General features: G+C 44.5%; 1 protein-coding gene across 1 annotated transcript in view; it reads left to right on the top strand.

Annotated features, from left to right (window-relative positions):
- Positions 1–2912: 2912 nt before the first annotated feature.
- LOC116980330 (zinc-binding protein A33-like) overlaps positions 2913–17827 on the top strand; it is a 32551-nt gene continuing 17636 nt past the window's right edge. Inside the window, exons 1-2 of the mRNA XM_033032445.1 lie at positions 2913–3201; positions 10869–10964. Of these exons, the coding sequence (XP_032888336.1) occupies positions 3025–3201; positions 10869–10964 (273 nt within the window). The 5' untranslated portion in view covers positions 2913–3024. The remainder of the gene's footprint in view (positions 3202–10868; positions 10965–17827) is intronic.

Below are 17827 nucleotides of genomic sequence, written 5' to 3'. Positions count from 1 at the left end.
TGATGATCAATTAGTACCACCATCCACATATAACAATGCTGTGAAATTCTCTGCTAAAACGACCTGGTTGTTGGATCAATTTAATAATAATGGATCAAATTGGACACTGAAATAACCAATTTGAACAAGCTGGAATCCAATACATTGACATCCCCCCCCCCCTTCCGCTACTTTCCTCCCCGTGGCTTCACAATCTGCAACACTTCAAACATGTTTTACACATTTAGTTCTTATCTCTGGACTTTGTTCTGGCCAAATCTAGACACAAAAAGTTTGAGTAACCCAGTGGGTCAGGCAGCATCTCTGGAGAAAAGAATGGGTGACGTTTTGGGTTGAGACCCTTCCTCGGACTGAGTCAGGGGAAAGAGAAACGAGAGCTACAAAGAAAGATACAGAACAAATGAATGAACGATATGCAAAAAAGCAACTATGATCAAGGTGAGGTGGAATGCTGGAGCCCACAATGGCACATTGTTGGCTGTGGGGTAGGTGATAACGAGCTAGACAGTGAAACTCAACAGGATGACAATTAAATTAGAATGACGACAAGGGTGGGGAAGGGACGGAGAAAGAGGAGATGCAAGTGTTACTTTAAGTTAGAGAAATCAATATTCATACTGTTGGGTTATAAGCTGCAAGTGAAATATGAGGTGCTGTTCCTCCAATTTGTGTTTGGTCTCATCTGCCTGTCAGTCCGAAGAAGGGTCTTGACCAGAAGTGTCACATATCCTTGTTCTCTAACGCACCTTGTGAGTGTTTAAGGAGGCGGGCGTCAGAATGGCATAAGCCTGCACTTCCATGACGATTCGTTGATATGCTAGAGATGATTATCGGTGAATGATTAATCATTATTGGTAATGATTAAGCTAATTCAGGTTGAAACTTTGAAAAACAGGCTGATAATTGTAGGGAGGTTGCACGGCAGTCTGGCCTCGACCTGTCACCTGTACTGTTGCCACGCAACACCAACTGGAGTACACGCGATGAACTGCAGGTAAGCCCTTACCATTGTTTCCAGCGTAGCAGGCCCATTAAAAAACGGCAAAATGGTCAATTTTTGTGCTGTAAATAATTATGGAATCTGGGTAAGCATGAGAGACATTTATCCTACTTCAGAATTCCAAAGGCGAGGAGAAATGGTGGTAGAGAGAAGCGGCAGCTGAAGGGACAACAACAGCTAAAGTGGTTGGTGAACAATGGCCGTGCATATATAAAGATTGAAAATATTGGCAATTATCGCATTTGCTCACTGCATTTCACCAACAGTAAGGCATTATTTGTGTTTTTTCTTGATTCCTTTGGTATCTAAAAAAGTTTAAGAAGTGATAAATCTGGCTGTAAAATTTTAACATCGCCCATGGTTCTCAAGTGGGTTTTTACATACAAAAGGAAAACACTTCTGAAGCAAAATTTATCATTTTTTTAAAAATCGCAAACCATACGTGGGTTTTGAATTACATTTTACTCAGATGCAAGCCAAGGAATGGCATAATTGTTAGCTGTTAATTGGACATAATCAACCTCAGCAAATTGACAATATCTTTGAAAGGGATTGGATGTTGAAGCTGTCAGGACATTTTATTATTTGCCAAAATATACATCTCAATAGCACAATGATCGAAAACTTACTTTTCCATATACCACTCGTAAGTCTCGAGTTTTTATTTTTTAATGATGAATTTAGCTTCAGCAGCGTTTTACTTTTGTATGTAAAAACCCACTTCAGAACCATGGGCGATTTTAAATTTTACAGCCAGATTTATCTTCTGAAACTTTTTAGATACCAAAGGAATCAAGAAAAAACACAAATAATGCCTTACTGTGATGAAATGCAGTGAGCAAATGCGATAATTCCCAATATTTTCAATCTTGATATCTGCATGCTCAATGTCCGCCAACCACTTTAGCTGTTGTTGTCCCTTCCGCTCTCGCTTCTCTCTACCATTATTTCTCCTCACTTTTGGAATTCTGATGTAGGATAAATGTCTCTCACGCTTACCCCGATTTCCACAATTATTTACAGCGCATAAAATGACAATTTCGGCGTATTTTAACAGGTAAGAAAGTACACGTTTCGTGTATTAACAGTCTATGCTGGAAGCTGCCATGTACTCCACATGGATTGAGCTGCTCCGTGTGTCATGCCCTTTGACCCGATGATGCCCCCTATTGGATAAGGTTTTTAAGTGGATATGTAACTATGGAGCGTTACCAGGGTTGGATGCAAAACAGCAATGATACATTTGACTTGTAGAATAGCTGTGAGGAGATATAGCTTTATCGTATCACCATCTTTGCATGAAGAATATATTGCTTATACCGATCTTATCAACACCAAAAATGCAACTTATTCAGTCAACTTTCAAGGGGAAAATTCGAGAGAGGACTCCTGAAGCATTTGAACAGCCATGGCTGTGATGCTCGCAGTTACAGTCATTTACTCCTTGCTCACTTGTAGGAGATACAAAGACAAAGTTGTTCTTTTCTTACGTAATCCATTGAGTGCAGGCAACATCATATGATCAGCCATAATCATATTGAATGGCGGTGCTGACTCGAAGGGCCGAATGGCCTACTCCTGCACCTAATATCCCTTACTGAAGAAAGGAAGATTTGCTGCCTGATCCTCCAGCACATTGTGTCTTGACCAAGATTCCAGCACCTGCAGTTTCTTGTGTCAGCTATTACTTTCTAATTAAGTAGTTATAATAAATCATGTGCTTGCATGGTTTTGCAAAGTCGGCTAGATAATCTGACGATTGGGAAAATGAAAGCGTCACCTCCGATTTACTCTGCGGTTTAAAGAGTTTTCAGCTCCTGTCTGTCACCATTTTTCGTCCTCTATTTCACAATCGGATTTCTGGTTGGTTTACTTTATCGTCAATCAAATAACATACTGGGTCTTTCCTAAAACGAAAAAAAAGCCACTTCCGCATTAAAGCGTGAAAGGATTGATTTTTTTCCGTTCTAAGTAAGGGAACGTGCGAATGTTATGTGCATGTTGGTTGTAGAGGGAGCTGAAGGATGGAGGAATGTGTTGATGGGGCCGGAGTGGAAGCGGGGAAGTGCAGCGAGCATGGCAAGAAGCTGGTGTACTTCTGCAAGGAGGAGAAACTGAGAGTTTGCAGCAAATGTGCGATTGTGGGATCGCACCAAGGACACCGTGTGGTCCCAGTAGAAGAGGCGCTGAGTGAACTGAAGGTAAGTCTGAAGAAGGGTCTAGACCCGAAACGTCACCCATTCCTCTCTAGAGATGCTGCCTGTCCCGCTCAGTTACTCCAGCTTTTTTGTGTCTATCTTCTGAAGCTAAAGTCCTTGTGCACAGTGCGCCTGTGTTCATATTACGTTTCAAATCTTGGCAACGTTGGCAAGTACTTCACATTCAAAGATGAAATAATGAATTGGCGGTAAAAGTACGAATGAGGTGACAACAGCAAAGAATTCTGACCTGATTTTCTCACACAGTCTGACAGTACGGAAACAGGCCCTTCGGCCCAACTTGCCCATGCCGACCAATATGTCCCATCTACACTAGTCCCACCTGCCCATGTTTGGCCCATATCCCTCTAAACCTTTCCTATCCATGAACATGTTCAAATGTCTTTGAAATGTTGTTACAGTATTTGCCTCAACTACCTCTGGCAGCTCTTTCCATATACCCAACCATAAATCTCACTGAGAAAGGTGCCCCTCAACTTTCTATTTTTGACGGTACTTCCTGGAGTTTGGAAGGATGAGGGGACTCCTCATTGAAACTTACCAAATAGCGACAGGCTTGGATAGAGTGGATGTGGAGGATGTTTCCACTAGTGGGAGAGTCTAGGACGAGAGGTCATAGCCTCAGAATTAAAGGACGTTCATTTAGGAAGCAGATGAGGAGAAATGTATTAGTCAGAGGGTGGTGAATCTGTGGAATTCTTTGCCACAAAAGCCTATGGAGGCTGTCAATGGATATGTTTAAGGCAGAAATAAGGGCCTGTCCCACTGACGCGACGTTTCAGCGACTGTCTTCGACCTTCAAGCTCGAGAGCACTCACCTGGAAAACCTCGACCGTCAGCGATGAAACCGCGAGCTGGATCGACTGACCACGCACACGCACACACACACACACACACACACACACACACACACACACACACACTGCAAAGGTGGGTGCCAGGGATAGCAGGGGAGCGCTGTCTGAAATTCACACCCGCGATGAACAGAAAGGTAAAAGACGGCTGCACAGTGTACAGTAAGTCCTTTAGAGGGGGGGGGGGAGAGAAGGGGAGAGAAGGTGAGGAGAAGGGGGGGGGAGAAGGAGTGGAGACACGTTTAAGAAGCCAAACAACTTATAAAGTTTAGCGGGCATTTTACCCACCGGTCGGTTTTCCTTGGTCCTGAAAACTCCAATGAGCCGATTAAAATGCACGGTCAGCAAAGGAGATTGCCTACGGCTGCCTTCGATTGCCTGTCACTACATAGCGACCCACTCCACTGCACTACGAATTAAAAAGAACCACGTTGACCAATTTTTATTCGCGGAAAATTTTTCATCATACTGAAACATTTTCCTCGACCAAACTGAGGCCACGCGTATGAGGGAACTTCCCTCGAGCTTGAATGAGAGTTCCAGCGACCTCATAGGACCTCCTGGGACCACGTGTCGACCATGCTGCGAGTTTGAGTTGAGGGCAAACTCTTCTAAGCTCGCTGATTAGGTCGCCGCAGTGGGACAGCCCCTTTAGATATATTCTCGATTAGTATGGGTGTCAGGGGTTATGGGGAGAAGGCAGGAAATGGTGTTCGGAGTGAAAGACAGATCAGCCATAATTGAACTGGAGGTCACAGTTTTCAGACTCCTATACTTTCTTCCTGACGGCAGGAATGAAATAAGAGTGTGCAAAGGTGGTGTGAGTCCTTTACAATTCTCAGCATTGTCGTGCACCAGTTCCATGGACAAAGTCCAAAGTCCACAATGAGGTAGAGGTGAATTAAGCAGTACTCTAGCTGATGGAAGGACTGTTCAGAAGCCTAATAATAGAGGGGAAGAAGATGTTCCATAGTCTGGTGGTTCGCGCTTTCAATCTTCTGTACCTTTTTCCAGTATGGAGCAGGGAGAAGAAGAATGGCTGGAGTGGGATAAGTCTTTGATAATGATGACTGGTTTTCCATGGCAGTGTGAAGTTTAGATGGAGTCCATGGTGAAAAGTCTGGTCTGTGTGATAGACTGGGGCGGGTAGTGTTGGGCGGAGCTGTTCCCAAACCAAGTTATGATGCAACCGCACAGTATGCTTTATATGGTGCATCTGTAGAAGTTTGTAAGTGTCAATGGCGACATGGCGAGTTTCCTCAGTCTCCTGAGGAAGTGGAGGCATTAGTTGCCTTCTTGGCTGTCACATCGTGTTGTTGCTTCACAACAGATAGTTGGTAATATTAATGCCAAGGAACCTGAAGCTCTCAAATATTTCCACTTCGGTACCTTTCATGTTGATTGGGGCATGTAAATTATCTATCTCATTCCTGAATTATGACTCTTCTTGATACGGCCCCACCACAGTGGTGTCATCTGCAAACTTGTAGATGGAGTTAAAGCCAAATCTGACTACTTTGATGAGTGTACAGTGGGTATAGTAAGGGACTGAGAACACATCCTTGTGAAGCGGTGTTGAGAATTATTGAGGAGGAGTTGTTGTCACCTTTTTTCACTGATTGTGGTCTGTGGGTCAGAAAGTCTCCCTGCACTCTGCATAACCATATGCCTTTCCAAACGACTCTTAAATACCACTATTATAATTCCCTCTACAACTACCCTGGCAGCTTGTTTTAGGCACCAGTCACCCTCCGTATAAAAACATTATCCCATACATCTCCTTTAAACTATTTCCCCTCTCGCCTTAAAACCATGCCTTCTAGTCCTTAACATTTGTACCTTGTGGGGCAAAGGTTCAGAGTGCCTACCCTATCTAGCCTTTCATAAATTTATATACGTCAATCAGATCTCAACACAACTTCTATTGCTCCAGAGAAAACAATCCAAGTTTGTCCTACCCCATTCTTACAGCTAACACTCCTTTATCTAGATAGCATTTTGGTAAACCTCTTCTGCATCTGGTCCAAAGCCTCCACATCGTCCTGTAATGGGGTGACCAGAACTGCACGTAATATTCCAAATGTGGCCTAACCAAAGTCATATCGAGCTGCATTGTAACTTCCTGACTCTTCTATTCAATGCCCCAACCAGTGAAGGAAAGCAGACCATGCACCTTCTTTGCCATGAATTGTCTACCTTCTCCTTACATTTGACTTCCCAAAGTGCACACCTCCCACTGGCTTTTAATGATGGTATCCTTGCAAAAAATCTCATGTAGTTCTCACAGAGAACTTAAGACGAAAAATTAAATTATCATCTCTTGCCATCTGGAAAGGCTGCTCAGGGATGCCGGAAATGTGACAACCTTCAACTCAGTAGCACATTATGAGGTTCATATATGCTTAAAAGAAGGCCTCAACAACATTTAGATGTGGGCTTGTAATTTGAAAATTAGACAATAGACAATAGGTGCAGGAGTAGGCCATTTGGCCCTTCGAGCCAGCACCGCCATTCAATGTGATCATGGCTTATCATCCCCAATCAGTACCCCGTTCCTGCCTTCTCCCCATATCCCCTGACTCCGCTATCTTTAAAAGCCCTATCTAGCTCGCTCTTGAAAGCATCCAGAGAACCTGCCTCCACCGCCCTCTGGGGCAGAGAATTCCACAGACTCACAACTCTCTGTGGCATATGACTACGGTGCTCCGGTGGCTGGGACGGTGTTCTGGCGGCGGTGGCCTGAGTCCGGGGTTCGGCCGCGGGCCAGCGGCTGCATCAGCAGGACTGGTGGGCGGCAGCTTCGACCACCCCGGGCCGCGGTGTTTGAGCCGCGGGACAATTGTAACATCGCCCGGGGGTATCGCCTCAGCGCAGAGGGAGAAGAGGAGGGAAGAGACTGCAGACCTAAGACTTTTGCCTCCATCACAGTGAGGAGATGCTGGGTGGACTCACTGTGGTGGATGTTAATATGTGTTTATTGTTGTTTTTTATTGTATTGTATTGTATGTATGACTGCTTCAATTTCGTTCAGACTTCGGTCTGAATGACAATAAAGGCTATCTAATCTAATCTAATCTAATCTGAAAAAGTGTTTCCTCATCTCCGTTCTAAATGGCTTACTCCTTATTCTTAAACTGTGGCCCCTGGTTCTGGTCTCCCCCCAACATCGGGAACATGTTTCCTGCCTCTAGCGTGTCGAAACTCGTAACAATCTTATATATTTCAATAAGATCCCCTCTTATCCTTCTAAACTCCAGAGTGTACAAGCCCAGCCGCTCCATTCTCTCAGCAGTCAAACTGAGCCTGGTTTTAACCATATAACCATATAACAATTACAGCACGGAAACAGGCCATCTCGGCCCTACAAGTCCGTGCCGAACAATTATTTCACCCTCCTGCACTCATACCATAACCCTCCATTCCCTTCTCATCCATATGCCTATCCAATTTGTTTTTAAATGATACCATCGAACCTGCCTCCACCACTTCCACTGGAAGCTCATTCCACACCGCTACCACTCTCTGAGTAAAGAAGTTCCCCCTCATGTTACCCCTAAACTTCTGTCCCTTAATTCTGAAGTCATGTCCTCTTGTTTGAATCTTCCCTATTCTCAAAGGGAAAAGCTTGTCCGCATCAACTCTGTCTATCCCTCTCATTATTTTAAAGACCTCTATCAAGTCCCCCCTTAACCTTCTGCGCTCCAGAGAATAAAGACCTAACTTATTCAACCTTTCTCTGTAACTTAGTTGTTGAAACCCAGGCAACATTCTAGTAAATCTCCTCTGTACTCTCTCTATTTTGTTGACATCCTTCCTATAATTGGGCGACCAAAATTGTACACCATACTCCAGATTTGGTCTCACCAATGCCTTGTACAATTTTAACATTACATCCCAGCTTCTATACTCAATGCTCTGATTTATAAAGGCTAGCATACCAAAAGCTTTCTTTACCACCCTATCTATATGAGATTCCACCTTCAAGGAACTATGCACGGTTATTCCCAGATCCCTCTGTTCAACTGTATTCTTCAATTCCCTACCATTTACCATGTACGTCCTATTTTGATTTGTCCTGCCAAGGTGTAGCACCTCACATTTATCAGCATTAAACTCCATCTGCCATCTTTCAGCCCATTCTTCCAAATGGCCTAAATCACTCTGTAGACTTTGGAAATCCTCTTCATTATCCACAACACCCCCTACCTTGGTATCATCTGCATACTTACTAATCCAATTTACTACACCTTCATCCAGATCATTGATGTACATGACAAACAACAAAGGACCCAACACTGATCCCTGAGGCACCCCACTAGTCACCTGCCTCTAACCCGACAAACAGCCATCCACCATTACCCTCTGGCGTCTCCCATTCAGCCACTGTTGAATCCATCTTGCTACTCCTGCATTTATACCCAACAGTTGAACCTTCTTAACCAACCTTCCATGAGGAACCTTGTCAAAGGCCTTACTAAAGTCCATATAGACAACATCCACTGCTTTACCCTCGTCAATTTCCCAAGTAACCTCTTCAAAAAATTCAAGAAGATTAGTCAAACATGACCTTCCAGGCACAAATCCATGTTGACTGTTCCTAATCAGACCCTGTTTATCCAGATGCTTATATATATTATCTCGAAGTATCTTTTCCATTAATTTGCCCACCACTGAAGTCAAACTAACAGGTCTATAATTGCTAGGTTTACTCTTAGAACCCTTTTTAAACAATGGAACAACATGCGCAGTACGCCAATCCTCGGGGGCTATTCCCGTTTCTAATGACATTTGAAATATTTCTGTCATAGCCCCGGCTATTTTTACACTAACTTCCCTCAATGTCCTAGGGAATATCCTGTTAGGACCTGGAGACTTATCCACTTTTATATTTTTCAAAAGTGTCAGTGCTTCTTTTACTTTGAAACTTATAGTATCCATAGCTACTCTACTAGTTTCCCTTACCTCACATAATTCAATATCCTTCTCCTTGGTGAATACCGAAGAAAAGAAATTGTTCAATATCTCCCCCATCTCTTTTGGCTCTGCAGATAGCTGTCCACTCTGTCTCTCCAATGGACCAATTATATCCCTCGTTATCCTTTTGCTATTAATATAGCTGTAGAAACCCTTTGGATTTACTTTCACCTTACTTGCCAAAGCAACCTCATATCTTCTTTTAGCTTTTCTAATTTCTTTCTTAAGATTCTTTTTACATTCCTTATACTCCTCAAGCACCACATTTACTTCATGCTGCCTATAATTATTGTAGATCTCCCTCTTTTTCCGAACAAGATGTCCAATTTCCCTTGAAAACCAGGGCTCTTTCCAATTTTTACTGTTTCCTTTCAACCGAACAGGAACATAAAGGTTCTGTACTCTTAAAATTTCCCCTTTAATGTCCTCCATTTCTCTTCTACATCCTTCCCTTAAAACAAAATGTCCCAGTTCACTCCTTTTAAATCATTTCGCATCTCATCAAAGTTAGCCTTTCTCCAATCAAAAATCTCAACCCTAGGTCCAGTTCTGACCCTCTCCATAATTATATTGAAACTAATGGTATTGTGATCACTGGACCCTAAGTGCTCCCCAACGCATACCTCCGCCACCTGTCCCGTCTCATTTCCTAACAGGAGGTCCAGCACTGCCCCTCCTCTAGTAGGTACCTCTATGTATTGCTGCAAAAAACTATCCTGCACACATTTTACAAACTCCAAACCATCCAGCCCATTTACAGAATGTGTTTCCCAGTCTATGTGTGGAAAGTTGAAATCTCCCACAATCACTACCTTGTGCTTACTACTAATATCTGCTATCTCCTTACATATTTGCTCTTCCAATTCTCGATCCCCATTTGGCGGTCTATAATACACCCCTATAAGTGTTGCTACATCTTTCCCACTTCTCAGTTCCACCCAAATAGCCTCCCTAGATGAGCCCTCCAATCTATCCTGCCAAAGCACTGCTGTAATATCTTCCCTGACAAGCAATGCAACACCTCCACCTCTTGCCCCTCCAATTCTATCACACCTGAAGCAACGAAATCCTGGAATATTTAGTTTCCAATCACAGCCCTCCTGCAACCATGTTTCACTGATCGCCACAACATCATACTTCCAGGTGTCTATCCAGACTCTAAGCTCATCCACCTTTCTTACAATGCTCCTAGCATTAAAATATGCACATTTAAGAAACCCCCCGCCTCTAATTCTCTGTTTATTTCCTCTAGCATTAAAATATGCACATTTAAGAAACCCCCCGCCTCTTATTCTCTGTTTATTTCCTTTTTCTACTTTCTCCTCTTGTGTCCGAGTGCTTCCCTTTTCTGCTTCCTGCCTCCCAATCTGTCTACTAGCTTTCTCTATTTGAGTCACTCGCCCCAACCATTCTAGTTTAAAGTATCCCCAGTAGCCTTTGCAAATTTCCCCGCCAGGATATTGGTCCCCCTCGGGTTCAAGTGCAACCCATCCTTTCTGTACAGGTCCTACCTTCCCCAAAAGAAGTCCCAATGATCCAGAAACTTGAATCCCTGCCCTCTGCACCAGTCTTTCAGCCACGCATTTATCCTCCACCTCGCTCCATTCCTACTCTCACTGTCGCGTGGCACAGGCAGTAATCCTGAGATTGTTACCTTTTTGGTCCTTTTCCTTAACTCTCCTCCCAACTCCCTAAATCCTCCCTTCAGGACCGCTTCCCTTTATTCACGTACTGTCTGATACGTTCAAGGTATTTAATGGTGGCGCTCGCCCTTCCCAGCAAAAAATCAATTTAATTATTTTTTGGTTAATAATCAAACAGGACTTGCTATCTGCACGCTCCAAGGACTTGGAATCCAAGAGTTTGGAGCAGAGTTTAAGACTGGAGGAGATTGACCGAAATGTGACAACAGCCAAGGTGAGGAGTTTTGTGGGAATAGTCTCTCTCACACCTGAGTACATAATCCAAGTCGTCCAACCTTCACATTGACCCCAGTGAATGAGTGGTAACATGAATGTTTGATTGTGGGAAATATGCTACAGTTAAATTTCTAATTTTTTGATAATAGTCACCCTGAACAATTATTAAGAACTAGAATTTAGCTGAACTGGCTCCACTTTCCCATTACAGCTGCTCCTTCGACCTACGATGGGGTTTATAGAAACATAGAAAATAGGTGCAGGAGTAGGCCATTCGGCCCTTCGAGCCTGCACCGCCATTCAATATAATCATGGCTGATCATCCAACTCAGTATCCTGTACCTGCCTTCTCTCCATACCCTCTGATCCCTTTAGCCACAAGGGCCACATCTAACTCCCTCTTAAATATAGCCAATGAACTGGCCTCAACTACCTTCTGCGGGAGAGAATTCCAGAGATTCACCACTCTCTGTGTGAAAAAGGTTTTCCTCATCTCGGTCCTAAAAGATTTCCCCCTTATCCTTAAACTGTGACCCCTTGTTCTGGACTTCCCCAACATCGGGAACAATCTTCCTGCATCTAGCCTGCCCAACCCCTTAAGAAATTTGTAAGTTTCTAGAAGATCCCCCCTCAATCTTCTAAATTCTAGCGAGTACAAACCGAGTCTATCCAGTCTTTCTTCATATGAAAGTCCTGACATCCCAAGAATCAGTCTGGTGAACCTTCTCTGTACTCCCTCTATGGCAAGAATGTCTTTCCTCAGATTAGGAGACCAAAACTGTGCGCAATACTCCAGGTGTGGTCTCACCAAGACCCTGTACAACTGCAGTAGAACCTCCCTGCTCCTATACTCAAATCCTTTTGCTATGAATGCTAACATACCATTCGCCTTCTTCACTGCCTGCTGCACCTGCATGCCTACTTTTAATGACTGGTGTACCATGACACCCAGGTCTCGCTGCATCTCCCCTTTCCTAGTCGGCCACCATTAGATAATAGTCTGCTTTCCTGTTTTTGCCACCAAAGTGGATAACCTCACATTTATCCACATTATACTGCATCTGCCAAGCATTTGCCCACTCACCCAGCCTATCCAAGTCACCTTGCAGTCTCCAAGCATCCTCCTCACAGCTAACACTGCCCCCCAGCTTAGTGTCATCCGCAAACTTGGAGATATTGCCTTCAATTCCCTCATCCAGATCATTAATATATATTGTAAATAGCTGGGGTCCCAGCACTGAGCCTTGCGGTACCCCACTAGTCACTGCCTGCCATTGTGAAAAGGACCCGTTTACTCCTACTCTTTGCTTCCTGTTTGCCAGCCAGTTCTCTATCCACATCAATACTGAACCCCCAATGCCGTGTGCTTTAAGTTTGTATACTAATCTCTTATGTGGGACCTTGTCGAAAGCCTTCTGAAAGTCCAGATATAACATATCCACTGGTTCTCCCTTATCCACTCTACTAGTTACATCCTCGAAAAATTCTATAAGATTCGTCAGACATGATTTAACTTTCATAAATCCATGCTGACTTTGTCCAATGATTTCACCACTTTCCAAATGTGCTGCTATCACATCTTTAATAACTGATTCTAGCATTTTCCCCACTACCGACGTTAGACTAACTGGTCTGTAATTCCCCGTTTTCTCTCTCCCTCCCTTTTTAAAAAGTGGTGTTACGTTTGTTGAGTAAATCACACATACTCACAGATCTGGTATAACACTATTTATTGAGTAACGTTTACAACACACTACAGCATGTTACTCCTACCATGCAGCAGTACTGACTGGCAGCACATGTCGGGTCGCGATAATATGAATGGTGTGGTGGTAGGCGGAGCTTATAATAATAAAGCACTACATTGGTTAGTAAGTAAAGTAACCAATCTACATCTTTCCTTGTAAGAATAAAAAGTGAAACACATCTACAATAAAGTGATATATATGTATAAGCACGTTACTAGGTGCTGACTGATTAATAATGTAACATAGAAACATAGAAATTAGGTGCAGGAGTAGGCCATTCGGCCCTTCGAGCCTGCACCGCCATTCAATATGATCATGGCTGATCATCCAACTCAGTATCCCGTACCTGCCTTCTCTCCATACCCTCTGATCCCCTTAGCCACAAGGGCCATATCTAACTCCCTCTTAAATATAGCCAATGAACTGGCCTCGACTACCCTCTGTGGCAGAGAGTTCCAGAGATTCACCACTCTGTGTGTGAAAAAAGTTCTTCTCATCTCGGTTTTAAAGGATTTCCCCCTTATCCTTAAGCTGTGACCCCTTGTCCTGGACTTCCCCAACATCGGGAGCAATCTTCCTGCATCTAGCCTGTCCAACCCCTTAAGAATGTTGTAAGTTTCTATAAGATCCCCTCTCAATCTCCTAAATTCTGGAGAGTATAAACCAAGTCTATCCAGTCTTTCTTCATAAGACAGTCCTGACATCCCAGGAATCAGTCTGGTGAACCTTCTCTGCACTCCCTCTATGGCAATAATGTCCTTCCTCAGATTTGGAGACCAAAACTGTACGCAATACTCCAGGTGTGGTCTCACCAAGACCATGTACAACTGCAGTAGAACCTCCCTGCTCCTATACTCAAATCCTTTTGCTATGAAAGCTAACATACCATTCGCTTTCTTCACTGCCTGCTGCACCTGCATGCCCACTTTCAATGACTGGTGTACCATGACACCCAGGTCTCGCTGCATCTCCCCTTTTCCTAGTCGGACACCATTTAGATAATAGTCTGCTTTCCTGTTTTTGCCACCAAAATGGATAACCTCACATTTATCCACATTATACTGCATCTGCCAAACATTTGCCCACTCACCCAGCCTATCCAAGTCACCTTGCAGTCTCCTAGCATCCTCCTCACAGCTAACACTGCCCCCCAGCTTAGTGCATCCGCAAACTTGGAGATATTGCCTTCAATTCCCTCATCCAGATCATTAATATATATTGTAAATAGCTGGGGTCCCAGCACTGAGCCTTGCGGTACCCCACTAGTCACTGCCTGCCATTGTGAAAAGGACCCGTTTACTCCTACTCTTTGCTTCCTGTTTGCCAGCCAGTTCTCTATCCACATCAATACTGAACCCCCAATGCCGTGTGCTTTAAGTTTGTATACTAATCTCTTATGTGGGACCTTGTCGAAAGCCTTCTGGAAGTCCAGATACACCACATCCACTGGTTCTCCCCTATCCACGCTACTAGTTACATCCTCGAAAAATTCTATAAGATTCGTCAGACATGATTTACCTTTTGTAAATCCATGCTGACTTTGTCCAATGATTTCACCACTTTCCAAATGTGCTGCTATCCCATCTTTAATAACTGACTCTAGCAGTTTCCCCACTACCGATGTTAGACTAACTGGTCTGTAATTCCCCGTTTTCTCTCTCCCTCCCTTCTTAAAAAGTGGGGTTACGTTTGCTACCCGCCAATCCTCAGGAACTACTCCAGAATCTAAAGAGTTTTGAAAGATTATTACTAATGCATCCACTATTTCTGGAGCTACTTCCTTAAGTACTCTGGGATGCAGCCTATCTGGCCCTGGGGATTTATCGGCCTTTAATCCATTCAATTTACCCAACACCACTTCCCGGCTAACCTGGATTTCACTCAATTCCTCCAACTCCTTTGACCCGCGGTCCCCTGCTATTTCCGGCAGATTATTTATGTCTTCCTTAGTGAAGACGGAACCAAAGTAGTTATTCAATTGGTCCGCCATATCCTTGTTCCCCATGATCAACTACCTGTTTCTGACTGCAAGGGACCTACATTTGTTTTAACTAATCTCTTTCTTTTCACATATCTATAAAAACTTTTGCAGTCTGTTTTTATGTTCCCTGCCAGTTTTCTTTCATAATCTATTTTTCCTTTCCTAATTAAGCCCTTTGTCCTCCTCTGCTGGTCTCTGAATTTCTCCCAGTCCTCCGGTATGCTGCTTTTTCTGGCTAATTTGTACGCATCATCCTTCGCTTTGATACTATCCCTGATTTTCCTTGTTATCCACGGATGCACTACCTTCCCTGATTTATTCTTTTGCCAAACTGGGATGAACAATTTTTGTAGTTCATCCATGCAGTCTTTAAATGTCTTCCATTGCATATCCACCGTCAACCCTTTTAGATCTTGGCCAATTCACGTCTCATACCCTCAAAGTTACCTTTCTTTAAGTTCAGAACCATTGTTTCTGAATTAACAATGTCACTCTCCATCCTAATGAAGAACTCAACCATATTATGGTCACTCTTGCCCAAGGGGGCACGTACAACAAGACTGCTAACTAACCCTTCCTCATTACTCAATACCTAGTCTAAAATAGCCTGCTCTCTCGTTGGTTCCTCTACATGTTGATTTAGATAACTATCCCGCATACATTCCAAGAAATCCTCTTCCTCAGCACCCCTGCCAATTTGATTCACCCAATCTATATGTAGATTGAAGTCACCCATTATAACGGTTTTGCCTTTGTCGCACGCATTTCTAATTTCCTGTTTGATACCATCTCCAACTTCACTACTACTGTTAGGTGGCCTGTACACAACACCCACCAGCGTTTTCTGCCCCTTAGTGTTTCGCAGCTGTACCCATATCGATTCCACATCCTCCAAACTAATGTCCTTCCTTTCCATTGCGATAATCTCCTCTCTAATCAGCAACGCTGCCCCACCTCCTTTTCCTTTCTCTCTATCCCTCCTGAATATTGAATATCCCTGGATGTTCAGCTCCCAGCCTTGGTCACCCTGGAGCCATGTCTCCGTGATCCCAACTATATCATAGTCATTAATAGCTATCTGCACATTCAACTCATCCACCTTATTACGATGCATTGAGACACAAAGCCTTCAGGCTTGTTTTTACAACACTCTTACCCCTTATACAATTATGTTGAAAAGTGGCCCTTTCTGATTTTTGGCCTGGTTTTGTCTGCCTGCCACTTTTACTTTTCACCTTGCTACCTATTGCTTCTACCCTCATTTTACACCCCTCTGTCTCTACGCTCACACATTTAAGAAACCCTTTCCCTTTAACTCCATCCTCCACTATCCCATTCGACACCCCAACCCCCTTATTCAGTTTAAAACCACCCGTGTAGCAGTGGAAAACCTGCCTGCCAGAATGCTGGTCCCACACCTGTTAAGATGCAATCCGTCCCTTTTGTACAGTTCCCCCTTACCCCAAAACAGATCCCAGTGATCTAAGAATCTAAATCCCTGCCCCGTGCACCAGTTCCTCAGCCACACATTCAGGTCCCGTATCTCCCTGTTCCTGCTCTCGCCAGCACGAGGAACTGGAAGCAAACCGGAGATAACAACCCTGGAGGTCCTGCTTTTCAGCATTTTTCCGAGCTCTCTAAAGTCACGCTGCAGAATATTCATCCCCTTCTTTCCGACATCGTTTGTGCCGACATGCACTACCACTTCCGGATGTTTACCTTCGCCCTTGAGGATTTTCTGCACTCTGTCCGTGACATCCTGGATCCTGGCACCAGGAAGGCAGCACACCATCCTCGCATCCCGTCTGTTGCCGCAGAAACCCCTGTCTGTACCTCTCACAATGGAGTCTCCCACTACAATGGCGTTGCCTGCCTTAGGCCTTTTTGGTTTGGACTCAACAGCCCTATTCGCATCGCAAGCCAGTCCGTCGCCCAGTGTAAACACCTCTTCTGTCCCGACAGCTTCTAAGTGGGTGAACCTGTTCACAAGAGGTACAACACCCGGGGACGTTGGCATTCCATGCTTCCCTCCCGTTCTCACTGTCTCCCACCTTCTCTCTTCCAGTACCTTAGGTGTAACAATCGTACTGTAGGACTTGTCGAGGAACAACTCCGTTTCTCGGACGAACCGGAGGTCATCCACTTGCTTCTCCAGTTCCCCAACACGGCCCTTCAGGAGCTCTACCTGGATGCACTTCTCGCATTTGTAGCAGCCAGAGGCACTAGCGGTGTCCTTGACCTCCCACATACTGCAAGCATCGCACTGAATCAGCTTGCCTGACATTTCCTTCTTTCGTCTCCTCTCCGAAGACTCTCGAGCCAAAGACTCACACTTTTCTCACAGGGCACTTCGCTCACTCACTGCCGCTCGCTAAGAGCAGTCTTGCTTAAATTGACTGATAAATTGCCTGATTTACCAATTTACAAACCAAATTCCTCAGTTCCCAGCACTGACCCACTTGGGCTAGAGCCAATCTGTCGTATCTCTTGCAAACTCCTGCTGCTGTTGCTCCCAAATCTACAGCAATTCTGAGTCAAGTCTGCCTGTCCTTGGCCTTTACTTTAACTGTTTTCACTTCTCTCCTCCCACTTGGGCTAGAGCCAATCAGTCGTATCTCTTGCTAAAATCCTGCTGCTGTTGCTCCCAAAGCTACAGCAGTTCTGAGTCAAGTCTGCCTGTCCTTGGCCTTTACTTTAACTGTTTTCACTTCTCTCCTCCCACTTGGGCTAGAGCCAATCAGTCGTATCTCTTGCTAAACTCCTGCTGCTGTTGCTCCCAAAACTACAGCAGTTCTAACCAAAATGCTAATAGCGCATACAGGAAAGTACAGGTGGTTCAAACAAAGTCCCCGTATTTAAGGGGTGGCCATCAAACCGGTCCCACGCGCGTACGGTACAGATCCGCATCATCTCCCTTCACCGGCGAGAAAGCTGGGGTCCCGTGCGGCGGGAGCACTGGTGACCCGGGGTACAAACACGGCGAGCGGGGCACCGAGCGCGGTGGTGAGGGAATGGAGACACAACCAATGGTTGGTCTGCAGCTGCAGGAAGAGAAAGTCCGTCAATAGATGGGTAGATCGGACGCGTCGCATCAGGATACGAGACAGCAGGACGTGGTTCCTTCACAGGAAG

Source organism: Amblyraja radiata, chromosome 1 (genome assembly GCF_010909765.2).
Source record: "Amblyraja radiata isolate CabotCenter1 chromosome 1, sAmbRad1.1.pri, whole genome shotgun sequence".
In the NCBI taxonomy this organism is placed as follows: domain Eukaryota; kingdom Metazoa; phylum Chordata; class Chondrichthyes; order Rajiformes; family Rajidae; genus Amblyraja; species Amblyraja radiata.
Note: the sequence above shows the minus strand (reverse complement) of the source record. Positions and strands in the feature narration are given on the sequence as shown.